Genomic DNA, 27953 nt, shown 5'->3' with positions numbered 1-27953 from the left:
GTATTCCTACGTCTTAAAAGTTTTTTCAGTCTTCCTTATGATGGGGGGAAAGTGCAGAATGAGGAACATCGGCTTTGGAAAGCTCCTTGTGAGTTGCCGTCTCTGTCTCTAGCTCCTTCCAAAATCATTTGTCCTTCCTGTCTGATGGTATTTCAGTGTTGTCTTCATCTCCTAGTAAGTAATAATTGATGTGCATGCTTTTAAGTAGTCAGTGGTGCTTGAACAGTAAACCAAAACAAAAAACCCAAACACAATGCAAGAAGGAAGTACGGAGGGTGCCTGAGCAATTTGGCATTAATTTTGCTACACTAAGATTGCTATGAGATTACTGCCCAGGGTATCTGCTGGATAAAGAATTCTCTTAAAGCCTTGACTGTCAATGCAAAATAGAAATGAGATGGTGCCATTAACAGATCAGTACAGGTAAGGGAAGTTACAGGTAGAAATCCTGATCGTTTTTCAGAAAGCCTGGCCCCTCTATTTGGAAACTATTTTTTTTAAATAAAATCATAAATAGATTAATGTGCCGGACTAGGAAAGCTTACATGCATCACTTCTCTCACTTTTCCAGTATTTTCTGTGATGTTAATGGGATACCTTTCCGTAAAATTCTTCCGTTACATTTCCAGTTTGTAGGATGTTTAGTTCATTCGGTCAAGTGGATGAACTTTTGCTAACTTTTTGCTGAACAGTTTTGATTATATTAAATCTGGTTTATAGTCTGTTGAATCTTGCAGTGCTTTTTTGGCGTCTTAGCTACAATACTGAAAACCTTAAAATATTCAGTAAATATTCCCTTTTTTGCTTGCTTCTTACTGAGCAAACAAAAATTTAATCTCAGGAGGTACAGAAGGTGATGTCGCATTATATATATACAGTTTTTCATCTACGTCAACATGAGCTAAAGAGCCTTCTTCGTGTAATTACTTACTAAATCCTTTTAAATCTTTTGATTGTGTTGAATGTACACTTGTTTTATATCATTTAAAAATTATGACATTCTAAGTGACTAAATCCACAGACATTGGAACAGCAGCTCAACACCGAAATGTATGATCAAAGTGAAATACTTTGCTAAATTTAGAGCAAAATTGCTTAAGTAACAGTATTTTCATTTGCTGCAAGAGATGAAATATGTAGCAAGATAAAACCTAGCATTTGTCCCCATAGTCCATCTAATATTTTTGGAGAAATTGTAAGGGATTGTAGTCTATCTTCAAAAAAGCTCTCTGGTCAGAGGAGGTTTCCTGAGAGCAAAAATGACCCCCCTGGTGACTTGCATTCACAATTTCTAACATCTGCACAGGAAGGAAGACTGAAGCATGGGCCAGTTGAAGCGTGATATATGACGGTCTGAAGTCTCCTTACTCCAGAATCAAACTTACATATGCTTAATGTCAATCATTAATGCCTATAAGAACATGGATTTCAGCCTTTGTGGGGAAATACCTCGATAAAAATAGGTGCTCTTGTACATGTCTTTCATGCTCTTTGGTATCATGGGATGGAGTTTTTCTTGTGTGTATGTTGTGATTTCTTGGGTCATGTTAATTTCCTGTCTGTCAGAGAAATACAAGATGTGACCATGACCTTGCATTGCTCCATTCAACTGGGAAGTGTAATAAAAACAGCTTTGAAATAAAATATTTCTAAGGAAGGAACTTTTTGCCAGTAAAAATCCTGAAAACTACTCTAGTCATCATTTAAATCCCAGAACATATCTATTAATTTCACTGTAATTACTGAGAAAAGAAAAAAGACTAATGGTTTTAGACTTGTGAAGGATCTTGAGATAATATTAGTCTGTTCTAAATTAGCTGTTGGCTTGTTTTCAAATAATGATTCATGGTGGTATTTTACTAAGCCTTTTTTTATTGTCTTGAATAGTTCAGAACTTTTGTTTAACTTGCCAAGCAGTACTATATGTGGTCCTGCCCTTAGTGCTTCAGAAGTTAAAGGAATATATATAGATAGATTCAATTAAACCTTTTGAAGAAGAATATACTTTAAATTATGTATAAACGTTGCCATTTAAAGCTGGGACAATGCAGTTTAAGTATGTTTGATGGCAGTTTTCTTATTGACAGTTTGAGGACTGTGTTTAAAAGTGGCTACACTCAGAGTAAAGTTTAGGGAAAGAAGAATACAAGAAAAATATTTTTAGGGTGTATACTACTTCGCTTCTTCATACACTGGCAGATTTTCCTACAGAGAAGATGATTTACTTCCTATTCAAGACAAGTGAACCAAGTAGATGCTATTAAGGAAAAGAGCCAGCTTTCCTAGCAGTTGATAATATTTAGTCAGTTGTTGGACATGAAAGAGGGAAGGCATTATAAGTCAGTATTGCAAAAATGAGTTTCTGAGGAACCTTAAACTGAAGACTTTATAAGTAAACCCTGGGCTCCTGCATGTATACCATCCATATGGAGCAGCAAGGAAAAGGAGTAGGGAAAAAAAAAACAAAAAACCCCAAACCTTGGAGACGTTTATAGGAGCATTTCAATTTCAAGTCATCTGTATGTTATAAATTTATAGAAGTTTTAATTTTAGCATATAATGAATCATACTACAATAGAATAGAATATCCTATTTCAGTTGGAAGGGACCTACAATGATCATCTAGTCCAACTGCCTGACCAATTCAGGGCTGACCAAGTTAAAGCATGTTAAGGCCATCGTCCAAATGACTCTTAAACACTGACAGGTTTGGTGCAGTGACCACCTCTCTAGAAAGCCTGTTCCAGGGTCTGACCACCCTCTCAGTAAAGAAATGTTTCCTAGCGGCCAGTCTGAACCTCCCCTGGCACAGCTTTGAGCCATTCCCATGCATCCTATCCCCGGATACCAGGGAGAAGAGCTCAGCACCTCCCTCTTGCTTTAACTTCTCAGGAAGCTGTAGAGAGCAATAAGGTTGCCCCCAGCCTCCTTTTTTCCAAACTAGATGAGCCCAAATCCTTAGCCACTCCTCATAGGATGTTCCTTCCAGCCCTGATACTAAACTTACCAAAATAACTTCCAAAACACCTTCCTTACAATTGCTTTCCTTGCCGAAAGGCAATGTTATTTGCTCATACTTGCTGTGAATGTAGAGCAGAGCCTTAGTTGGGACTGAAGAGGTAGGTAAGAATACAAGAAGAGCAGACAAGAACCTTTATAAAGCTTGGTATCTCAACTATAAAAATGTGAATTGACATCTATAATTCAGTTGCCAAATAGCATATTAATTTTTGGTCTCTCTACTATGAAGACTTTCATTTTGCTTAATTTTATGCGTAAGAATAGTCTCGGCAGAAATAATTCATAAGTATAAGGTTAAGCAAAGCTTCAACATTGAGATTTCACACTTTTTAATGGGATGAAATAGCAGTTAGTTTCAGATCATCTCACACTGATAATCTAGAGAGAAAAAAATAAAATCCTTTTGGATTGTTCCTTGGCATTTTATGTGGGAGAGAACAAGGAAATTCTTTGCGTTTTTCTTGCTTTCAATAAAACCTTAAAAAAAGCAACTTATCAAAAAACTGAAGTCTCTGTCGTCTTTACAACATCCTTCTGCTGTGGGTTGTCCTATTCTTCCTTTATAGATGTAAATAAGTAAAGATAAGTGCAGACAAATACAATAAACATCACATGTTTAAAAAACATCTAGAGAGAGTTCATGATTAGAATCAAGGAAAACTCTACACATCATAGCAAAAAATTAAATTGGGAGGCTTGTAAAAAGTTTTTTGGCAACTTAATCTGTTGGATTTGTTGTCTGCGTGATTGTTAAAATGATAAAGCATGTAGGTGTTATACCTGATATAGCAGCAAAAGCTAGCTTGATATTTAAGAGCAATTCAAATTGTTCTCATGGGTCAATGACATTCTCAAAACACAAGGATTTTCTTCCTCTGCTGGGATTTAGTTTGTATTGTATGTTCTAATGGAAGGTGTACAATATGATGCATATCTCATTCTATCCTGCAGGGATTTAGCTTATCCTTGAGTGTAATAAGGACAAAAAGCTATGTTTTATCGCTTCTTGTAACCAGATCTACCAACAAAGGGAATAGCTTCCCTCTGGCAAAGTAAAGCATTGAGGTTAAACACCTCGTAATCCTTGGACAGGGGAGTCTTTGTATTGATTTTTTGTTTTTTTTTAACTTAACATTTTTGACTCAAGTGAATCTTTAAGTGAAAAAAATCTTTGCAAGCGTGCAAAATTATTTTTTCTATTGGCTTTTTAATGATTGTTTTTTCTGGTATCACTATGTTTAGACATCTGTGGTGTAAAAGGTGCTTCAGAAAGAAGATACAGTTTGTGTCCTAAAGAGTATGCTGTACCGCAAACATGCTATGTGTTTTTATGGATGTGATGTTATTTGTATCAAGAGAAATAATATATCCCTTTTATGAATACCTGCATGACGAAAGTAGAATTAAGATTATGTGAAACAGTCAGCGTTTGTCCATACTGCCAGAAACTGAAGACATTACAGATCTACTGCAATGTCTACAATTTTCATTTATTCTGAATCCTATTCTGCTGGAGCAGTTGTCGTGATTGCTTCTGCTGCTGTGTTATCTGCAGTACTATTAGTGATGATTTACAGCCCTGTAACAGCTACTTCTATGATAAATAGCTGTAAGCTATACATTTATTTTCAAAATTTTGTGTCGCTTAGTGCTAAAATGGAGACTAGTCACCTGACCAGTTAGTTCTCTCTGAATGATTGTTTGGAAAATTGGGCTTCTCCTAATCTGTCAAGTTTCTGTTGATGACCATTTCCGTGCTACACTTGGCCTGGGTTTGAGCCCTGAAATTATGGTTGGGTGTCACTGTTCGTATTCAAACGTCACCGAGCGTGGATCTCTGCTGGATTTGCTAAAGGGATGGTGTTTATCAGCAGTCAGTGCTTTCTCATCTGAGACAAGTTCCTGCAATGAAGTAGGAAAAGTGGTGGCAAAGACTGGTGTGTATCTTTTTGAGATGCTTTTAGTCCGTTCAGCTGGGGGTTCATGATAAACTGCTCGATGGCAGGCAATGGTATGAAGAAGAGCCATGCTTCCTCAAGTAGGTTCCAGCTGGGAGCTGGTCCCTTTCAACCAGTGCTGGAAACTGGCTCAGCTGCATCAAAGCACCAGAATCAGCTGGATATTGCTGCTGGGAGCATGGCTTTCTGCTTCCCTTAGCTGCTGCCTCCCAGGAACAAAACAGGAGGAGCACCTGTACCGGCAGTTTCAGATTTATCTGTGATGCTGTTAATTGTGTCCTTGCACCTTAGAATAGGGGGCAACAATCCCAGGCAGTGCCTCTGTGCTGCCCCATGTCAGGGTGGAAGCCCCACAGGGATTAATTTTAGCTCAAAGTCTAACTGCTTTGTTGTTCCTTCAAGGAAAAAAGAGGAAAAGTCCTTCTACATCCAAGTCCAGTCTCTACATCTGCACACTGAAATAGAAATGAATTGCATCTAAGTGGAATGAAATAAATCAGAAATCAAATGTTTAGCCAGGGCAATATCCAGAATTATAATAAGAATTTAAAATGTTTTAGGAAGGTATTGTTTGGATAAGTTAGTACAAACATATGTTTTGGAATGTATTGACAATTTTTAACTGACTTTAAAAAAAAAAGTTATTATCAATGTAGGCAGGAATGTTCCTGTTCAAAATTATATTAATATCTCTTTCAACCTTTTAGGTTATTGATAGCTGCTAACACTTTTTTAAAATGTTGGTTGCTCCCCAACAGGTAGAAAACTCTCTCCAAAATATGCTTCAAAACACAGCCTGTTTTCCTAATTTTCTGTTTCATGGCTACCTTCTGCAGGGTTTCTTTCACCCACTCAGGAAGCACCTAGCATTGATCCCTTGTGGTGTGAGGCAAAGGGGGTTGCTTAAATTGATACCTTTCTCACAACTGAGGTTCGCGAAGAAAGACTGCCAAAGAATGTCTTGGAATATCTAGGTACTTTTATTGTCCTGACACATTCAGAGTATTCCCCTGAAGTACATTAGATTAATGAAACAAATACACTGCAAAAGCAGTAAACCATCCGTAATTTTATTAAGTGTTAAATTCATTAGGAACGGTCCCATGCTGAGGAACACGCTCGTGAAACATTGCTTTGTGCCGTGTAACGTCCAGGTAAAATGAAGGTTATAGAACTAGATTTAATAATATTTATCATTTCTAAAAGCTTGCTCTTCATTGTGATTCTTGAAATTAGGACCAAACTCTCCTCTCTGTTATACCTATGCCCATCTATTAACTTCAGGGAGAAAACTCATTCACTGCTATAATAGCTAGAGCACCTTTCTCAGATTGAAAAATATGTGCAACAATAGTATTTTTGATATGTGTGACTGCCCCTATTCCAGTTAGTACGTACACAAAGGCACAAATGTTTTCTATTATCCCCCGGTTCAAAATATTGGTAGAAACACTAGGGTTAAGTGCTTGTTTAGGCTGGAGAGGTGAATATTAGAGCTGTAGTAGTCTATTTGAAACTGGTGCCCTGATCCATCCTCCTGGTACTCTTGTTATTTCCTACAGTAAACTTTCAGATATTATAGCAACACTTTTTAAACACCACTCCTCCTTTTCACCATGTTGTACAGAAGGATGCTAGTCAACCAAATAAATTTCCTGTTGAGAAACGTCTGGGGTTTTTAACCAGTCTAGTTACCCTTTCTTTATGTAGTTCCTAATCGTATGATGCTCAGTCTAAACTCACCATTAAGAAAGGACAGGGTGAAGCAAAGCATCTGTTGCATAGGGGCTGAGACTTGCAGTAAATGGTGGTAGAATAGAGCCTGTCTTTTCTTCCCCCTTGGCATAGCATGTATTAGATTTTAGTCAGTGACTATAATTTATGTAATAACTTGGTTGTGCTAGTCCCGTCACAAGCAACTGTGATTGTCACTTTCTACTGTCAAACTTGTGAGAACTAAGTACAGAGGTAATTTAATACACAGATCAGGTTGGCTTTTGTCCCAGCACAATTATGGAATTCACCATTTCTTTCTCATGAAAACTGATGAGAGGGTTTTTTTTTTTTTGTCTAGACTTTTTTTTTGGAGGTTAGTGGTGTTATTTAAACTGGCTAAATGAAAGTGTAATACTTCAAAAATTAGACACAGCAGCATTAATTAAGTGGGGAAGATCTGGTTTTGCCATGCATTTCTGTATTTTAGAGCATAACTAAAGAATTTTTGGAGCGTAGTTTTCAGGGATAACTTTTGACTGATATAATAGAGTCATCACAACAGCTGCAAGGGATTGGTTACACTGCTGGAATTCACCCGGGTGTACACAGGTTTTTTTAATGCATGCTTTTCGAAACAAAACAGTTTGATAGCAGGTGTGACCTTTAACCCTCCCTAACTTTGAAGAACTTAATCATCATCATTTGTTCAGCACTGAATATATTTTGCAGGTGGAGGAAACAGAGGGAAATGTAGTTTGGTTTTGATGGGAAAGGGGGAGGATGAGGAATGGTTGTGTTGGTATTTTTACCCCTTTTGTGTAAACCAAATTAGGCAAAGTTAATTTTTGAAAGTTCTGTCTAAAACAAATTTTACGTTCTGTTGAGAAAATCTGGTTTGCCATATAATTACAAGGACATAATTGAGAGACAGAGTAAAGCTTGAAGAGAGAGATTTAAAACATGCCCACCTACTAAGATTTTGAATGCAGAAGGGGCCAGGAGAGCTGTGGAAAAAGTGAATATACAACAATATACATTGAGAAGGTGCCTGCGTCGTCCCCAGAGCATTATCAATTACACGTTGGGCCTTCCCAACAAATGTTTGTCTTGCTAGCTTTTTGAGGACCTCACATGAGGTTCTGTACCTCCCTGTCCGAGCAAACTCTTGTATTTGGGGGGAGTGCGTAGTGATGTGGACATGGCTCTCTGGATGAACCAGCTAACCCTTTATGGAGTCACGGAGGTCGCGGTAACGATAGTACAGCGTGGTGCCTGATGATGTAGATAGCAGTGCTGCAGCCCGTGCAGAGGAAAACATTGCCTCTATGGGAGTTAATCCTCAACTAAAGCACCTGATTGTTTTTTCAACCTTGTAGATTAACTTTGTTGTAAAAGTGGGTACTAAAATTGACCAAATCGGAGGATACAGAAGGCAATTTTATCTGCCAATATAAATTGGAATTGTCATATAAACCTGTACACAAGTCAGCATAATTACAAAGTTTGTACTAGTTGTTGACCTTGGATGGCTGTTGGTTGTTCCAAATAGTCGTATGGTATTGTTGCTCATGGTAGGGTCCATTATGACACAGATGAAAATGGGACTCGCTTTCACAAGTGACTGAGCATATATGGAAATTCAGATCTTTACGACTAAAAGCTAGAATTTCATGTTTGAATCACCATATTAACAGTAAACATGTCTATATCTATTTCTCTCTAATCTGTAAACCCAAGAGCGTGTGCTGCAATTACAAAAATCTGTTACCTGTCTCTGTAGCTTTGCCCCCTTTTTCACACAGGCATGGAAGCATGCATTCAGTTTGTGCTCTGTGTTGGTGCTGAAGTAGTCCGTGAAGGGGCTTGTCTGTTTAAGCGTTTCTCTTCATACAGAGTCCTGTTACTACTAACGTCACATTCAAGTTTAGTGAGTTCTGACTTCAGTACCTAGTTGCTTATCATCCAGTCTAGCCTTAGTTGAGGAAAGTTGGTTTTGTGGTTGAGGCTGTAGATAGGGTGGCGAGAAGTCCTCTGAGCCTTCCACAACTTCTTTTCAGCCTCGGGCAACTTACTGTTGCAAAATCATTTCAGAACTCAGTTTATTTGGGCTTCTGTACGTTTTGTCTGCTGCTGAGTCTGTTGTTCTTGTTGTGGTACCACAAGTTTTTGGCATTAGTTGTGAAATTGAGTATGTTCAATACTTCTGAAAGTCAGATTTGTGCGCCTTGGACTACAAACTCAAGGTCAGTGACATTTCACAAATTTAATCTTAATTTTTGTGCCTGGATTTAACAGAAAATCCTTTTCTGTACATTTCCTTAATTCTTGAGTTACTGCAACTGCAGATTGGTTATTCTGCTTTTTTCCTCCTTCTCTCCAGCTTCCTCATGGCTTCAAGGAGCAATTTTTACTACTATGTACTACCTACGGACATGTCCCAGTTAGCAGCTCTACTGCTTTGTCACGTTGGAACATTTCCAGACAGCAGTGAATTACAGCTGATAGAAATTCACTTTTATACAATTCTTATTTCTTATAACAGTTAAATTAAAATGAATTTTTATATTTCTTGAGGAAATAAATATGTTAGCTTCATATTTCTTGACGGAATGTTCCATCATAGTTATATTTATGTGCTATATTGCTTGAGACACATCATGAATGAAGATGAAGAGTAAAAGAGGGTTTAGCATCAGTGTTTACCTTTGCTAGTTTAATTTGTTCTTCCATCCTCCCTGCCGAGGAAAGGGATAATAGGAATGGTCACATTTATATTACTCTATACTGTTAATTACATTTTCATCACCCTTTTGCTATCATGTTAGTTAGCAGTGCTTTGAATACACGTCTGAAGTGGCCTGTTACTGCATTAAGAGCTGGTTTGCACTGGATTATACTTTTTGTTTGGTCTAACAGAGCGTGGTGTTTCTGAGGCTCAGTTTTATATGGATTATTTCCCCTTTACCTTCACAGTTGCTCAGAGTTAGAAATAGATACAGTCTAAGCAATACTGTCACCTACTATGGGCATGGCTCTAGCTACCTTGAGGTGATGAGGCCAGAACATTTTGGTTCCGCAGGACTGGAATTTCAACGCAGTATGTTGAATCTTATCCTTCAAAGGACAGCAAATCTCATTCTTGAGCACTGAATTAAGCTTTAAACTTTTGTGAAAATCTCTGCAGAGTCCAGAGTTGGAGCTGTTAATCCGGTGGTGTGAAAGTATGCAAATCTTTACTCTTTTGGAGACCTCAATGTAGCAATACTAAGTGATCTATTTTATGCAAGTAGCTGTTTCTTAATTAATTGGTTTTGATACCTTTTTAAAGAAACAATATTAAATATGTTCTTTGATGGTAAAACAAGTCCATAACTGAAGCCATGGTGTGGTTACATCGTTGGAGTGATTCTGTGTTACAGTCATAGACAGGAAATTCTTGAAAGGACTTACGGATTCTTCATGGGAATTTTTTTTCAGTGAAATTTATGTGAAACTGACTGATCCTATAGCTAACAAAATGAAGTGCTCCCTGAACAGCGGCAGATATGAATAATTTGCTTTTGGGTTTGCGATCTCCTCATAAAAGGAATGTTATTTGTATGAGATTTTTAAAAAAATAACAAAAACTTGCATAGAAAAGTTATTTTATGTAGGTACCTTTTGTCATTCTGTTTCCTGCATTATGACAAGACAGAATTTATGTCCAAGGTAATTTTTTGTAGTGGAATTACGAAGGACAATTAAGAAGGTTCATGAATTGCAATGTCAGAACATGGTGTTTTGGTTGTCCATTCACATCATACGCAAACTTTGTCATGGTTTTCAATAGTTCTGAATTTTTATCGTGTTAGTTTATTTGGTCTCTTGTTGAAAACTGGAAAAGCCTCTTAAATACTAATCCCAAAAATCAGCTGCATAAGATTCCACTTTTGAAAACACAGCTGTCTGTAGCTGTAATTTATTCTCTGAATTACTTGTTTGCAAAGACTCAATTGAATACGATTGTATACCTTTTAAAATAATTCACATTCTACAATATCTGATTTTTATAATTTAGCTGCTTATGCATGTATGGGAAGAATTAAACAAATTGGCGCATGCATGTATATTTCATATATTTTCAATTACTCTCTTTTTTACCTCCTTCCAGGCCAGCCAGACCATTCAAGTTACCAAAAAGGTAAGGTCTAATACTGTCACATGTGAGGTTTGCAGAATCATAAAGGCAGTAGATAAGGTGATGGCAAAACTGTTATTCCCCACACAATGCAAGAGTAAGGAATGTTCGAGGAAAATAGCAGGCAATCAAATGAAAACAGATGTAAAAAAAAAAAAAAAAATTATTTCTTCATGCAGTGGGTAGTGAATTTCAGAAACTGCCACAGGAGATTGTGGAGGCAGATAGCATCAGCAAGGTCAAACAACATTTAGAAGAACTGATCTACAACCGGTCCCTTTGTAGGACCTCCTGAAAGGAGGAGCCAGGGACAAGATTTTTAACATCCCTAATCCCACATCTGTGAACCCTGGGGGAGCAGGAAGGGGATAGACCACAGATGGTGGCCAAACTCTTGTGCTCCCCCTAAGTAGTCTTTCCATAAATATCTTCTCCTTTTGGAGAGGCTTTTGGAGACAGTATACTGGGCCAGAATTTTAAAATCTGTGCAGATTTCAGTGTTCCTTTTTGGCAAACACTTTATGGTATTTTTTACTACAGTCCAGGCCATTTTCTTTGTGTGTGTACATACACTTTCTGCACAAGCATAAAAACCCTGTGACTCAGTACCTTCTTGATTAAGGGTTATTCTGAGAAGCAGCTTGGTTGTATCATCAATAATGATAAAACAACCTGACAGAAAAGTTCAGAAATGTCATCGTAACGATTTCTTTTTCTTCCTAAAACCAGAAACCCCACGCAGTCAAGAACGCTAGGTTTGGACTGCATATGCTCTGAAGAATGGCAGGGTCAGATAAAACAGCAGAGCAACATATCTAAAACTGTTGCGATTTACCTTCAGTGAAGAACAAGCCTGTTTGTTAAATATCTGTTTTGAGTTACATAAATCTGTTTTTTAATATGAATTCAGCCACACAAATATCTATTGCTCATAGAAACCTCTTTATGATACAGAAACTATATATGGTATGTTTCTGTCTCTTTACATGAGACTGGGAAGTATGTCTGCATATAGGTGTTGCATTGAAAAGTTTAAAATTATCCATGTGTTATGCTATAGCTTAAAATGAGAAGGAAGAGTGGAGTGCTAACTTTTTTTTTTCTTTTCCTTTCTCCTTTTTAAGAAAGCATCTGAGGTCTTAGATCGCCTTGGGGCAAATTGCTTGAAACCAGTCTTTACTCATGCTAAATGTGTGAGATAACTATAGATTGAATTAATTACTGTATCTCCTAAGCATTTTTAATTATTTACACCATGAAGGGGGGGGGGGGGGGAAAAGCACCAAAACTCTCAAACCTTTCAGGTGTGTGAAAAATAGCAGAAGAAAAGAAATTAATGAAAATTATATGCACTTTCATGGTACCAGGCAGATTACAGCAGTGTCACCATTCTGACAACTAGATTGAAAGCAGGGGGTGAAATGGCATAAAAAAAGATACTTCAGTCAGTGTCATAGTTATTGAGAATGTATCATTTAGTGCTTGAATAGTTTGGAGGAAAGAAGCGACGAAGTATCTGCGTAGCCATATGCCCAGCTCATTGAACAACTGTAATTTTAATTAGGCATCAAAAAGTAGGATTTAGAAAAGTACTGGAGTGTGTGCTTAGCACTAAGGATGTGCTTTCTGAATGTGAGTGATTCCTTGGCTGAGGAATTGATTTAAGTTCTTTCCTCTTGGACTTGCACATTGTCAGGCAAGTGGTCATTTACGCAGAATCTAAGTCAGGGCAGCGGCTTACCTTTCACAGAGAAAATAACAAGTAACTGAACTCATTTTATGGCTTTTTAATGGGTGAAAAATAAAATTACTGCCATCTGTTTAGCCACTTATGGTGGGTTGGGATCTAGGCTGGCTGTAGGCAGCTTGGTTGGAGCCAGAACCCTCAGCAGCACCAAGTGATGCTCAGACAAATAAAATTAAAATACAGTGTGGTTAGTCCTTTTTGATGTGCTAGCCCAGGTCAACTTTGCTTACCTCAATTTCAGTATGTGATACAAGAAACACAGCAAATTTGCAGGTGTAAACAAACACTGTCTTCTCTATGTGGCTTATTAACATGTTAAACAGCTCACTTAGGACATAGTTTCTTTTGCAGCTAGTGACTGAAGAATTTAACAAATTAAGAGCTGCTCAGCTGAGAATGGAAGTGTAGAGACAACATGTCAAAGCGGTAAATCTGGCACTAGTGATGAATAGGAAAATAAATCTTTTGGGTATAATTTTTATGACTTCAGAGCAGATGTCTGTAATAGCTAGTCAATCTAGCACTTGGTGTTTATGAAAACATTTAGTCCTATAAATAGGAAAATTCTATTAGGTCATTTACTTCCCTTCACTTCTACTTTGTACAATCGCTCATTTGGCAAGCTGCCCCTTTGTGATTCACTTCAATAAAACCTTAGACTTCAGATTGCTTTTCAAGCTTTTGCTAATTAACCTCTTGTGTGAGAATGTAGGAATTATTCCACATTTACCTAATGGGAAATTGAGATACACCCAGTGCTTTGGATTTCCTTGCTCCCTAAAGCTGTACTGAGACCCCTAGACCATACCATTTCTACATGCTATGGAAATTCAGCAGTAAGCTCGCTCACTGCCATTTATTTTACAGTTAGAAAACTGGGAAGCTGTTGCTGGAGTGAGGAGCTGGGCGTTACCTCCCTTCTTAGCAATGGGACAGAAAATTTCTGTAGAGCTGATAATTGAACTGTGATTAGATAATGAGTTGCTCTGAAACTGAAAAAGAACCATACTCTTTTAAGACAGTAGAAATAAGTAAAGGAGCGCTCTGCTATAAACTTTCGTGTTACGTTGCATGTAAGTGGCGGAGGAAATAAGAGTACAGATCTTCTTGATCAATATTTAGTGTGTACAGAGACTATCAGTATAGAAAGATTCATAGCCTGTGATTATTTTTCTAATGCCTTTTAAACTTTGTGGGACTTTCTGTACTCTCTTTGCTCCCAAGATGAGACAATGTTGCCCTTGAAACATAAACTATGAACTCAAGTCTTTACTGTAAGAAAAATTATTAAGAAATTAAGATTTCTGGGTTTCATTTTATTTTCTGATATTTTTCTGTCAATTTCACAAAAATAAAAATATTTTATGAAAATGATGAAAATTAGATTTGCATATAAAAATTCTTGCACTCTTAAAATTTAGAATGAACTAGGAGTTAAAGTCCAAGGATAGTGTTATACTAGAAGACTAAGCAATTAATGCTAATTAGCTTATGTATCGTGTTGCAACTCCCTTGCACCTTTGAATTTGCAACAGATTTTATGGATCGTTAGTATATAGGGTTTGAGTATTTTTTTTTAATTACTTTTAAATATAGAGGAAATGTTTTCTTTTGGGTTCTGCTTTAAAATTGATTTTTCCTCTCTTTGATATTTTTCTTAAAAAAGCTTAAGCTTTTGAAGGAGAAACTGCGATGTTTTCTATCATTACATTTTTAACAAAGCATCTATTTTCTAGTCGTCCCCAACCATGGTTAATATCCATGCCAAAAGTTAAGTATAAAGCTAAGGAAAAAGTATTTATAAAAAAAAAAAGGTGAAAATAGTAGTCTGATATGAAAAGCTTTTCTATATAAGAATAGAAAGTTTCAGCAGGGGGATTTGATAGAAAGTCGGGGGGTTTGTTGCTTGTTTTCTTACTTCAAAAAAAACCCAAAAAGTGTAGAAATAAACTGTTTCCAAATGGTTTCCATCCATGGGTGATAGCTAGCTTAATTTCATGTAAGTAAAACAATGAAAAGAGGTCAGTGTTTCAACAGGGTTCTTTAGAGAAGTATGGGTTAATTTTGTATATATCTTTTATTTCTGTAACATCTTCTTCTCTGCTCCTCTCTATGTAGCTATGCTGCCCTGATAGCCGACTGGCCTGTGGTGGTCCTGGGCATGTGTACTGTGTTAATAGTGGTGTGTGCGCTGGTTGGAATATTAGTTCCAGATCTTCCAGATTTCTCTGATCCATTGCTGGTAGGTAAATATTAATCAGTTGTACTGTCAAATATGTGTTTTTGGTTTGCTGCTTTTTCAGTGATAGCAGTAAACAGCAGGTGCAAGTACAGGAATTGATATATTTCTCTTAAACTGAGATCTGCCCAGAGGAAAAAACTGACTTTTAATATGCCTGTTTTCAGACATATTCCCTGTACTACAAATCTGTTTGGGAATCACTTTCCAGAGAGAGATTCAATTGCTAGTAAGCTTGCAGAAGCAAGTTCTGTCTAATGAATCCACAAAAGAAATAAGGTGTTAAAGAGCTTTGTAATTCCTCTAATTAAAAAAAGAAAAGTATTAAATCTTGACATTGGAGCAGCTAAAGATGATACAAAGATGCAGTTGCCATCAGAGTGTTATCCACTAGTTTAAATTCCTTCTGCATTTTGCTATTGAAAGCTCATATGTCCTTCAACAGAACTGCTGTACATTGAATAATGTAAATTCATCCCAGTTTTAGATGTACAGCACAGTACAACACAAACCATACGTTCTAAATCAGCTTTCAAAGAGTGAGGGCCAGGAAAGGGAATTTTAAATGCCTTCTGGGGATGAAACGATATCCATATTGAAAGACTGAAAGTAATTTTTATCAGATTCTATTAAATACTGCACTCATTTCTTACTTTTCATCAGCTGTCTTACCCATGAGTAGCTTTCAGGACTTTTATGGAAAATATTGTATTTAATTATTATCCTCAAATAAAAATATACTGTTCCTATAAGTTATTGTTATTTATATTATAGTAGCATATATCTGTACATCTCCATACGTAATGGATATTTCTTGAAAACAGCCAATTTATTAAAATTGTTTCAAAGTCAGTTTCAAAATTATTTAAAGATTTGCCTTATTCTTGGCGAAATAGAGAAGATATACTTGAGTGGTTTTAATCAGTAAAGAATAATAATTGAGATACAGAAGAGGACTTCGTAGAATGCCCTTGCTCTGAAAACGAAGTGCTGAAATGTTTGATAGACTAAATCATCATCATCACTTCTCAGGGAGAGTAGTAGTATGTGCAAGAGTTCTTAATCCCTTGTCACTCTATACAGTTGGTCATTATTTTGTCTGACCTGTCATAAAGCATTTTACCTGGACTAACTATGCTTCATAATGAAAACTATCCATCACTTTGATCATGTTTCCACTTTCCCGTTTGAGCTAAAGAATGAAAAGTATTAATGGAATTTGGTGATGCTCTTCTCTTAGGGTTTTGAACCAAGAGGGACAGCCATAGGACAGAGATTGGTCACGTGGAACAATATGGTGAAAAACACAGGGTACAAAGCAACACTTGCAAACTATCCTTTCAAATATGCAGATGAGCAAGCTAAAAGGTAAGAATTTGTATTAAAAATGCATTTTACTTTATTGGGGTTTTTTTGTATGTACATAGCGCTTGCTCCAATACCCTCTGAAGTTAATATATAAACTACCACTGATTTCAACATATATTGAATCTGATCATCTACAATTCTCAAGGCCTTTCACATGGAACTAGATATTTCCCATAGCAAGCTCTTTTAAAAAGTGTATAATTTTAGTTTTCTCTTTGAATTATAGATACTTTCAGTACTGGGCTCAATGTCCTTTCCTTCAAAGTCTCTAATTTAAACAAAAAAATCAATGAATGTTTCAGTTTTATTATACCAAAGTCACATTGGGAAAAATATGTTTTCTCATGTGTAAGAGCTATTAAGATGTGGGACTTGTTTGGATGCTCCTTTTATTAACAGTCTCTTTGCTAAGGTAAAATTATTTATTCTGTTTTAGTCATCAAGATGACAGATGGTCAGATGATCACTACGAAAGAGAGAAGAGGCAAGCAGACTGGAACTTCCACAAGGACACCTTTTTCTGCGATATTCCAAGTAAGTGGAGAAATGATGTAAGGAAGGCTAAAAACTTCTGCCAGTTGAATGATTTCTGAGCTCTTCCGTGTATTGTATGCCTTATTAGGAAAATATTTTTTGTTTAGTATGCTTCATGATAAGCACCTTCTTTCTGTGTGCAGAAGTCTGAAGAAATTGGGCTGAAATGTTGTGTTCTATTGGTTCTTCCTAGGAAGCAACTGCATTTACTTAAAGTGCTTCCTTTAAGTGTTTCTATTTCCTGTAAAGATTTTTATTAGTTATTGGTAATGCTGATCATTGCAAAAGCAGTGTTTTGTGTGTGACTATATAGGTAGCACTTAATTCACACTAGGGAAGAAGTTGTGTTTTATCTGTGCCATTAACTTAACTCTAAAAAGCCTAAATCAAAACGCTTTTCCTGTGTATGTCCTAAAAGACATCCACAGGTCATATCTTGTACAGAATTTAGGGGTTCGTTTAGGAGAAAAAAAACCACGCACAAAAAAAACTACACACATATTAAAAAAAAAAACCAACCCAAACAAAACACTCCTCTCAAAGAAACAAACAAAAAAAACCCCACCTTAAAGTACTGAAGGCTTATGAAGCTGTCTAAGTTAAACTAGAGGACAAAAAAGACAAAGAAATCTTTATTGACTTTTTACAAGGCATACTGCAAAACTTTGATAAGTCCTGTTCTGGCAGAGAGCATGCATTAGCAGATGTAGATCTTGCCATTATTCATATAATGACCTGGGCTCTTTTGCAGCTGCTTCAATATGTGAGGACTGATAACAGAACACAAAAACGTAATTGTGAAATTATTTGTTTATATTACTTGATCTGAGAGAGCAATGGCCAGTAAAAAACGGGGTGAAAAACAGATTTATGATTTTTTTTTTCGGTTACGGTATGGTCTTACATCTAAGTGAGAGGATGTGAGCAAGGTCGTCATTTCTGCTCCTGTGAGCAGAACCAAATTAGACTGAGCAGATCTTGTGTAAGGAAGAGGAAACGTACTCGAAACTCTGCTGAGCATTAACTGCAACTTGAAGCAGAATTAACTCCTCTTATCCTGCCCGCTGTTTCTGCATAGTCTCACTTTCATTCTTTCCACTACTGTTTCTGTGTAGTCTCAGTTGTGGCAGTCATGAAGGAATTGTGCTTCTATGGGAAAGTTTGCCAGTCCATTATGTAAAGAAAAACAGTTGATTTCCTCTTGACCCATTTTTGTCATTCCTGGTATCTTTCTTTGTCTGCTCCAGGATCTGCAGATTTCAGTTTCCTTGATCCTAAAGCACGGTCAGAGATCATAAAGCACTACCCCTGAGTCTTTTCATTACAGTCTCATGAAAGGCGAAAATTCTGCACATTCACAGTAGTGGGAAAAATTCAGCCTTTTGTTTTTTGGAATATTGTAATTAATGTGGTAATGTTTCTTAACCCAAAGCACCATATTGTGTTACGCAGTACCATACATTTATGTTTGTGTATATGTTTCCCTTGTTAGCTATGCATAAAGATCTCACTGCCACTAAGTAATTATTTCCTTTCCTAAAAGCTGTCTTCTAATAAATGTGATTTAATTTGTAATTTAAGCTGTATGTGCCTAAACTGTAGAATTCTTAAAAACGGCCTCAAGGATATCACAACAATTTCCACTGCAGTTATTTGCTTCTAAAGCAAAAACATTCTTGTAGAGACAGCTTTATAATTATTATTTATATTCCCAAATGACTTACTAAATCAGCCTTTGATTACTGTTATCTGCGTACTGCATTATGCTGTGCCAACAATTTCATAGTTTGCTGATTAGATCTTTTGATTTTTGTTTGTCATATTTCAGAAGATAGTTTGCTTGAATAGAAGTCTGTAGAGCTTCTAGGTGGTATATAGTATTGAAGATGCCGTATTTACTATAAGCACTTTAAGGAAACTGACACTTTCATGTGGACTGAGTCTTACCGATAAATAGCTCATCTTGAAAAGGAGGTGGATTCCCATGACCTGACAAAGATTTCATCTGTGTCAGTTGAATGGTGGGATTTTGCCTCAGTCTTTTGATACCAGACACACCCAAACAATCTATAAAACCACCCTCCTGTAATTTCAGGTGATCGCTATTCACGAGTGGTGTTTACATCAACAGAAGGAGAAAATTTATGGAATTTGAATGCAATTAAATCAATGTGCAATGTAGATAACTTGAGGGTAAGTAAAGATGGTATTTGTTTAAATTGCAGATATGAAGCATGTATTTGAAACTTTTTGTTTTGCTGCTCGTTGCCATCCAGTAGCATATGAGAGGACTTCACGTTGTTCACATCCTTTTCGAATGGTCAGTCAGCATGCAGACAAAGTTAAAAAACAACTTTCAATTGTAACTCAGATTATATAGGGGAATTTATTTGGTTTTGCTACTAATACCATCCAGAATGGGGTGGAGGAGGGTTGCTTCAGAAGTTTCTTTGCAGAAAGGACTATCTTCACTTTTGCTGTGTGTTTCCTCTTAGAATATTATTCCACGGATTTTTGTTCTTGTTTCCCAGAAAATAATTAATTTTTCTTGCTTTTTCACCTTCAGATGAACTAGCTGCATCCTCACAGCATATGCAGGTTTCCCTGACACCCAGTGGGTCACTCAGATTTTTTTTTTTTTTTTTTTTTTTTTTGGGGGGGGTCAAAAGACAATAGGTTGGCAGATGGACATCAAAGGAACATAGATACAGTAGCTAGAAATATAGCCCAATTAATTAGATGTGGATATTGATACTTTCAGAGTAATTTTGATTTTCTCTTTAAAACTGAGAAAATGAAAGAAGATATTTTGGCCAGGTCTATCTGGCCCCGTTGTGATTTTTCTTGGCTTTCCTTGTGCTCAGTACCTTGCATAGTCAAAATAACCATTTTAATATCCAGCTTCAGAGGCTACCATAGCTTCATTTACATGTCTTAGAAGATAATTTAATGCGCTGATTGAAATCGATGTCCGGTTTCAACTGATAGAAGTTAACTGACAAAGGCTAAAATAAAATAAGCATTCAGATAGTACATTTGTAAAATATAAGCTTGTCACTTGCTGGAGTGAACTCCTTTGAACTACTGACTGAGTAACCAAAAATTTTTGTGTACTAGTGACTTTGTACAGAAATGAAGTAATATGTTTTTCTTCTATTAATAATGATCCATTTATTTCCAATTTTTTCTTCTCCAAAACAAAAATAATCATAAACAATTAACTTCATATTATACTACATTTATTTCATGAGGAGTATTTTACTTATTAGATTTGTTTATCATTGCCTTTTAGACAATTGTATTAATTTAGCAAATTCCCAGACTGTTTTCCCTAACAGCTGGCATTTGCTTGCTTAAAACGTTGAGCTGTAGTGAAACATTGTGTAATGAATCTCCCTTGGCAGTCTGCTGACAGGCATTTTGTCCTGGTTGGCCTCTGTTGGTGTAAGTGGTTTTTGTCCTCGCATGCTCATGAAATGTTCCTTATTTCCCCACCAGAGATTATTGCCCCGACAGGATGGCTCATGTGATTACCCTTTATCTCTTTCAGTCAGAATGAGCCAAGTGAGCAAAGTACAGTATTTAAACTAAACCAGTTGCTATCATATCACCAGTTCAGTCAGGAGATACAGTGGAGAATAACCTTTTACAAGGGTAAAAATTGATAGTTAGGGAGGAGATGCTAATCTGTGCATTTAACTGTAGAAGTCCAGTCACATAGACAGCTGATGCAGGTAAATCCCAGGTAGTATAGATCACTGCAAAGCAATGCAGTCTGAATTAAAAAAAAAATTATTTCTGTATAACAGAATAAAGACAGTTAATTACCTCTGAAGAATAATTTCTGTAATGGTTGCATTACTACTGAGAAATTTTTATTTTTTTTCCTCCCTATATGCACACTTTTATAATAACGTATTATTTCAAATACTGCTTTACTTTCTGAGGGAAGGATGAAACTACTTCAGAAAACAAGCAGTGCACATCTTTTATCCATAAACATAGCTCTTCCTTTGAAATAAGAACACTTCAGAAAATTAAATGTTGGCTACTTCAGCTACACCCACAGTTGTGTAGATATTTGTAGAGAATTTTGTTGCAGATAATGTTTCTGTGGATCTTTTTTGTAATTTAGGTATTTACTTAAGAATACAGTAATTGAACACTCAGGTGAGCAGAAAGTACATCATAATAGCAGCATTGATTTTTAGCTACTTAGTAGACAAAACAAATTGATATGGTTACATTTTGCAATTATTGCTGGGCTGTATGTAAATTTATAATAAAAATTAGGTACTCAGGGCTCAGAAAGAGCTGAAGCTTTTTTCATTCATTTTTTTAAAGAATGCTTGTTATTTAAAAATAACATGTTTAAACAATTTTAACACTTTCTAACAATTTCTAAGCAATTCTAACATTTTTTAGAACTCGTGCAGTGCTGTGATATGCCCCACTTCTGAATGCTAAGTTCTGCTGTAGCCAGTCCCTAGAGAGGATGCTGACTTGCACTGCAGCTATCAGAAGAAACTGGTGACTTCAGTGACCTTCTGGTCTTACAGACTCTCTTCTGGCTGTAGTGACTTTTGTTGTTGAATTCATGTTTGTTTAGGGCCACAATTCTGTTGAAATAAGTGGCAAAGCTTTCTGTATTTGAAGACAGGAAAATCAGCACTATTTTCTGAAAATGGAAACCTTAGAATTTATGTATTTTTCTCATGATAAGCAGGATTTCAGCACCAACTAGTATTTGCTTTAGTATGAACTAACAATATATCCCCTATGTGTTAATTGGATTCCCATCTGCTTGTAACTACTTTAACTATATGTTTTACTGACACTTAGGGGCTCCATCCTGCAGCTGCTCAGCATATGGTAGTCCTATAATCTTCATGGAAACTTTATATACAAAATAGCTATAGGAGGTGTTCTAATTTTTTACTACTTGGATAAGAGCAGCCCTTTTTTTCACCTGTTAATTGCAGAGTGTTTTCCCCAAAAACTGTAAACAGTTATTTTATAAACTTCAAAGACTGTAAATGATCTCCTCAGACTGCTTCCCCAAAACCGTGTATTTGTGGTTCTCTGTCACTGGGCAGATCCATTTGGGCAGATCTGCCCACAGATACAGCATGTGCGCAGGTTGCACAGCTTAGTTTCCTTGCTTGTTCCAAAATAAATGAACGTGTTGCCAGTGGCAGACCAAGTCTGGCAACAGCAAAGTGGCCTTTTCAGTTCCTTTGGATCACCAACAAAGCCCAATGCTACAATATATTAACATTTTATGTAGTATTTTAATGAGCTATCCGGAGCTAAATTTTGTATTTTAATTTCTAATTTCCAGCTGCCAGCTCATGTTACTTTATCTTTGGCAACAGTTACTTTGCCAGTGAATGTTTATGGCCTTCAGCAAGTGTTGAAGAACAGCACATAAACCTCATTGTCCCATCTTGAACTTGAATACATAGAGAAGACAATACAATCCTTTCCTCCCCATTAGCCTATTATATCCTCATAGGATTAACCTGGAGATGTGCCATGAAAAATATAGATATGCTATTCCAGTGCTTCCTTTTATTTAGTAGGTTGTTTAGTTTTTCCTGAGTTTGCATATGTGAGTGTTTTTATCTGGAAACAATCAAATGTGAATTATCCTGGTTTTTTGGAATGCCACTTTGTTATTGTTCAGAAACTGGGTGACAAAATTAAGTCCATATTAAAGCTTTTATAACTGCCATGAGAATCCCCAAGTGCAGTTTTTTTGTGTACACTATAAAGGATTGCTAATAATAAACCTGTGCAATTTTGCTAAAAAAAAAACCAAACAAAAAAACCAAACCAGCAGCAAAGTGGTGCATTTCAGATCACCTGAATTTAAATCATACATGGGTAATGGTTTCAGGGCCCAATCCTGTAAACTGTTAAGCACATGGCTTTATTAATGTGACTGTATTAATATATGTTCATTCTATGTAACTTGATTAAGACTAAAATCTTACATATATGTAACTATTTGAAGGATTAATTCTAATTTGTCACATATAATAAGCCAGCAGTTCTGGCTCTTAAGACTTATATTCCCTGTGCCCTATCAAGATTGAGTTTTCCCAACTTGATAAAATTTCCCTGATCTAACCTCGTTACTTAAGAGTTTCAGTTCTATTTTATAGATACTTTCAGTTTTGCCTAGAAGTGCCTTATGGTGGTTTAGCCAAGTCATGCTCTTACTGGTTTCAACTAAACCTGAAATATTCTTGAAGTGAAAGAACAGTATCCCCATAAGGGCTTAACACTCATTTAGCTAAGGAGAGTCCTTAACCAAAACGTTAAAATTGCTATCATTTTTGTAAAGCTCTGGTAGGAGTTCCTAGGCTTTGGGCAGTCACTCGAGCTGACAACAGCAGTCCTCCCCCATGACCCAGCTCTGTGCCCTGTCTGCACTTGCCCCCAGCGCCTGCTTGTCCCTGTGACTTCTCTGGCCTTGCTGCTGCTGCGTCTTCCTCCGCTCCGCTCCTGAGCCAACTCTTGGGACTTCGTCCCACGGTGGGTGCAGCGTTCAGAGGCACGACTGTTGTCTCTGTGTAGCAGGGCTTATTTTGCGCTGCTTCATGCCACAGTGGAGTTACCTTGTGCTTGGGCCTTGGAAATCCTGCATGACTTCGGGGGACACAGTGCCTGGGTGGCAGGCTGACCTGGTTGGGGGAAATGTCTGTCAGCTGTACAAGAGCTAAAAAAGACTCATAAAGTGAGGGTTGTAGAAGAGAGGTCAGATGATGGAAGTCATTGTAAAGCTGTCACATCCTTTCTTTCCGGATGGTAAGTCCCTGCCTCTCCTTGGAACTTCAGTATGTGATCCCAAGCAGAATGAAACTTCATTGATATATGGCTGATTTGTTTATTTTCAGGAGTATAGCATGAGATAATAGAAGAGAGTTAACAGTTCTCAGTCTGGAAAAAAAAAAAAACTCCTCAGTGCATCTTCAAAGAGTAGAATTACAATATCCTTAACATTTCTGCCAATTTTATGCTGCTGTGACAAGTCAGTATACTGAGTTACTGCTGGTTTAGTCTGCTGAGCGTAAGAGAATACTGATCAAAAACAACGTGTGTGGAAATAAGAATTTAAAACGTTAACACAAAAGGACCGTAAGCTGAATTTTCATCACTTTGGGATTTTTTTTTTTGCAGATGAATGTTTCTGGTAATTCAGCCTATTACTTTAAACTGGATTTTCTGCCCTGCCTGTCTTTATACAGATCAGATCCCATTCCCAGTTTGGCGATCTCTGCCAGAGAGCCACTGCTGCTTCGTGCTGTCCCAGCTGGACACTGGGCAACTATATTGCTATTCTAAACAACAGGTCGTCGTGTCAAAAAATTGTAGAACGGGATGTCTCTCACACCCTAAAGCTGCTTCGCACATGTGCCAAATACTACTACAACGGAACCCTGGGGCCGGACTGCTGGGATATGAATGCCAAAAGGAAAGACCAACTCAAGTGTACAAATGTGCCTCGCAAATGTACCAAGTACAACGCCGTTTACCAGATCCTGCACTATCTAGTGGACAAGGATTTTCTAAGCCCAAAGACAGCTGACTATGTCTTACCAGCTTTAAAATACAGCATGCTCTTCTCTCCGACTGAGAAAGGGGAAAGCATGATGAGTATTTACCTAGATAACTTTGAGAACTGGAACGCTTCTGATGGTGTAACAACCGTCACAGGGATTGAGTTTGGAATAAAACATAGATTGTTTCAAGATTACCTGTTGATGGATACTGTGTATCCTGCCATAGCCATTGTAATTGTTTTATTAGTTATGTGTGTATACACGAAGTCCATGTTTATCACGCTGATGACTATGTTTGCAATAATTAGTTCCTTGATTATTTCTTATTTTCTCTATCGGGTAGTATTTAATTTTGAGTTCTTTCCATTCATGAATCTCACAGCATTGATTATTCTTGTTGGGATTGGAGCAGATGATGCTTTTGTCTTATGTGATGTCTGGAACTACACAAAATTTGACAAACCTCATGCTGGAACCTCTGAGACAGTGAGCATCACGTTGCAGCACGCTGCTCTTTCCATGTTTGTCACGAGTTTTACTACCGCTGCTGCCTTCTATGCTAATTATGTCAGCAATATCACAGCAATCAGGTGTTTTGGTGTTTATGCCGGCACTGCCATTTTGGTGAATTATGTTTTGATGGTTACCTGGCTACCTGCTGTAGTTGTATTACATGAACGATATCTTCTCAATATTTTCAGTTGCTTTAAGAAACCTCAGCAGAGGGTATACAACAACAAAAACTGCTGGACAGTGTTGTGCCAAATGTTCCACAAGATTATTTTTGCAGTCTCAGAAGCATCCAGGATATTTTTTGAAAAGGTTTTGCCATGCATTGTTATCAAATTTCGATATATTTGGCTTTTCTGGTTCCTTGCCTTAACAATTGGTGGAGCATATATCGTGTGTGTAAATCCAAAGATGAAATTGCCGTCATTGGAGCTCTCTGAGTTTCAGGTATTTAGGTCTTCTCACCCATTTGAACGATATGATGCAGAATACAAAAAGCTTTTTATGTTTGAACGTGTCCACCATGGAGAAGAGCTCCACATGCCAATTACAGTAATCTGGGGTGTCACACCTGAGGATAATGGTGACCCTTTAAACCCTAAAAGTAAAGGAAAGCTGCAGCTAGATAGCAGTTTTAGTATCGCTAGCCCAGCTTCACAGGTTTGGATTTTACGTTTCTGTCAGAAGTTAAGAAATCAAACATTTTATTATCAGACTGACGAACAAGACTTCACAAGCTGCTTCATTGAAACATTTAAGCAGTGGATGGAAAATCAAGACTGCGATGAGCCATCTCTTTACCCCTGCTGCAGCCACTGGAGCTTTCCATACAAACAAGAAGTTTTTGAATTATGTATCAAGAGAGCTATAATGGAGCTAGAAAGAAGCACAGGGTACCATTTAGATAGTAAAACCCCAGGGCCTCGCTTTGACCTGAATGACACCATCAGGGCAGTGGTGTTGGAGTTCCAAAGCACCTACCTCTTCACGCTGGCTTATGAGAAAATGCATCAGTTCTACAAAGAGGTGGACTCATGGATTTCGAGTGAGCTTAGTTCTGCTCCTGAAGGTCTTAGCAATGGTTGGTTTGTGAGTAACCTTGAATTTTACGATCTTCAGGACAGTCTTTCTGATGGTACTCTGATTGCCATGGGTCTTTCAGTTGCTGTTGCATTTAGTGTAATGCTTCTTACAACTTGGAATATAATTATAAGCCTCTATGCAATAGTTTCAATAGCTGGAACTATTTTTGTCACTGTAGGTTCTCTGGTTCTTCTTGGATGGGAGCTAAATGTGTTAGAATCTGTCACTATTTCGGTGGCTGTTGGCTTATCTGTTGACTTTGCTGTTCATTATGGAGTGGCTTATCGCTTAGCCCCTGACCCTGACCGGGAGGGAAAAGTCATTTTTTCTTTAAGCCGTATGGGTTCTGCTATTGCAATGGCTGCATTGACTACATTTGTAGCTGGAGCAATGATGATGCCCTCTACAGTGTTGGCATACACACAGCTTGGCACTTTTATGATGCTTATAATGTGCATTAGTTGGGCTTTTGCAACGTTCTTCTTCCAGTGCATGTGCCGATGCCTTGGACCCCAGGGCACTTGTGGCCAGATCCCACTACCAAAAAAATTGCGGTGTAATGCCTTCTCTCAGACCTTTTCAGCAGCCCAAGGAGGCAGAGGTCAAAATAAATCACATCCTGTTAGCAAATATCAGCTGGACTCCAGAAGTCAAAAACCAGAAATGGAGCATGAGCACTATGAGCTCGAGCCTCTGGCGTCACAAACCAGTATCTGTAACCCTGCAGAGAAAGTGACTTATGAAGAAACTCATATCTGCTCAGAGCTCTTCAGCAGCAGGCCCCAAAACCCATGTATGCCTATGCATTCGGCCTATAATAGCGAAGTGAGTAGAAGCATAAAAAATGTTGCTAGTTCAGCTATGCTACAGACATCTATTGACCAACACACCATATGCCCCATTTTCTCTCAAAACAGGCAGTGTAGCTGTCCTGATGCATATAAGCAAGTGGCAGTGAAGTGGAGTCCACACTCGTGTCAACAGCTAAGTGACACCTTCTGTTACCAGTGTTCTCCTTCACCGGGAACCGTACAGATCCAAAGCTCTGTAGCTCCTGTAAATGCTTTACAGCAAGCTGCCGAAGGTTACATGCATCCAGTCCAGCATGTCCTCCACTGCAGTTGCCTTCAAGGAAGGCTCAAAAGAACGATGACGCAGAACTCGCTGCCTAAAAATTTTTTCCTCCAGTCTGTGCAACAGTTTCAGGCACATCAAAGAATAAATAGGACAGATTCACATGCTCATCAAAACCCAGAGGAAACTGTAAGAACTGTTCCGAAGGTGATGAGCTCCTCACAGTGTCTCTGCCGAAACGCAGGACCTCTAATAGTGCGTTGCTCTGAATGTGAGAACAGTGTGTCGAATAACCAAAAGGGATTCTGTCAGCAGACAGACATGTGTGATGAAAAGGGTGGTACAGAAGCGAATGGGGTTGAAAGCAAGAAAGCCTCTCTGTCAAAGCAGAAAAAGAAAGCTGAGAGCAAGATAGATCAGCATTCTTTGCAGAATGACCGGGTTTTGAAGGCTGACCAAAATGACAAAAAACATCTGCTGAATAGGTCAGCGAGAGAGGCTCGCTACGAGGGTTGCCATGAAAATTCGCGCTGTTGTAGCAAGGCTATCCCAGTGAAGTGCAATTCTGTTGACTGTCAAATGCCAAACATCGAAGCCAATGTGCCTCCTATGTTAATGCGCCCAGAACTTTCCAATGAAAGTTTGTTAATAAAAACACTATAATAAATCTTTGATTTGGCAATCCTGTGTCTTTCTTTTAAAAGTGAGTTTAAAACACTAAAAAGGAAAGTCCTGGATAAATATGAATTATAATTTGCCTTTTGGAATGAAAAATGTATTTTATAGAACAGTAACATTTATGCATTTCATAAAGCCATTACATGTAGTAAAACCTGATGTTGTCCAGAATGTTTTTTTGCTATAACTCATAAGCTGAATTATGCTTAATTTAGTTTTTGTCCCAGGGCATTAGAGTTTGAATTCTCCTTATAAACCATCTGAAGACATACATAAAGCA

The 27953-nt window shown here is 37.5% G+C and overlaps 1 protein-coding gene across 3 annotated transcripts in view; it reads left to right on the top strand.

Moving 5' to 3' along the window:
* The window catches only part of DISP1 (dispatched RND transporter family member 1), a gene marked incomplete at its 3' end in the record, with an annotated part of 93389 nt that extends 65731 nt beyond the window's left edge, over window positions 1-27658 (top strand). For all 3 annotated transcript variants that reach the window (XM_082306576.1, XM_082306578.1, XM_082306577.1), the window contains 6 exons: window positions 10846-10875; window positions 14738-14861; window positions 16099-16226; window positions 16663-16760; window positions 18856-18953; window positions 24014-27658. In XM_082306576.1, the coding sequence (XP_082162702.1) occupies window positions 10846-10875; window positions 14738-14861; window positions 16099-16226; window positions 16663-16760; window positions 18856-18953; window positions 24014-27658 (4123 nt within the window). The remainder of the gene's footprint in view (window positions 1-10845; window positions 10876-14737; window positions 14862-16098; window positions 16227-16662; window positions 16761-18855; window positions 18954-24013) is intronic.
* Between the last annotated feature and the right edge of the window lie 295 nt (window positions 27659-27953).

The sequence above is a fragment of the Platalea leucorodia genome (genome assembly GCF_965183815.1).
Source record: "Platalea leucorodia genome assembly, chromosome: 3".
Lineage (NCBI taxonomy): Eukaryota > Metazoa > Chordata > Aves > Pelecaniformes > Threskiornithidae > Platalea > Platalea leucorodia.
This window is presented reverse-complemented; position numbering and strand designations above follow the sequence as displayed.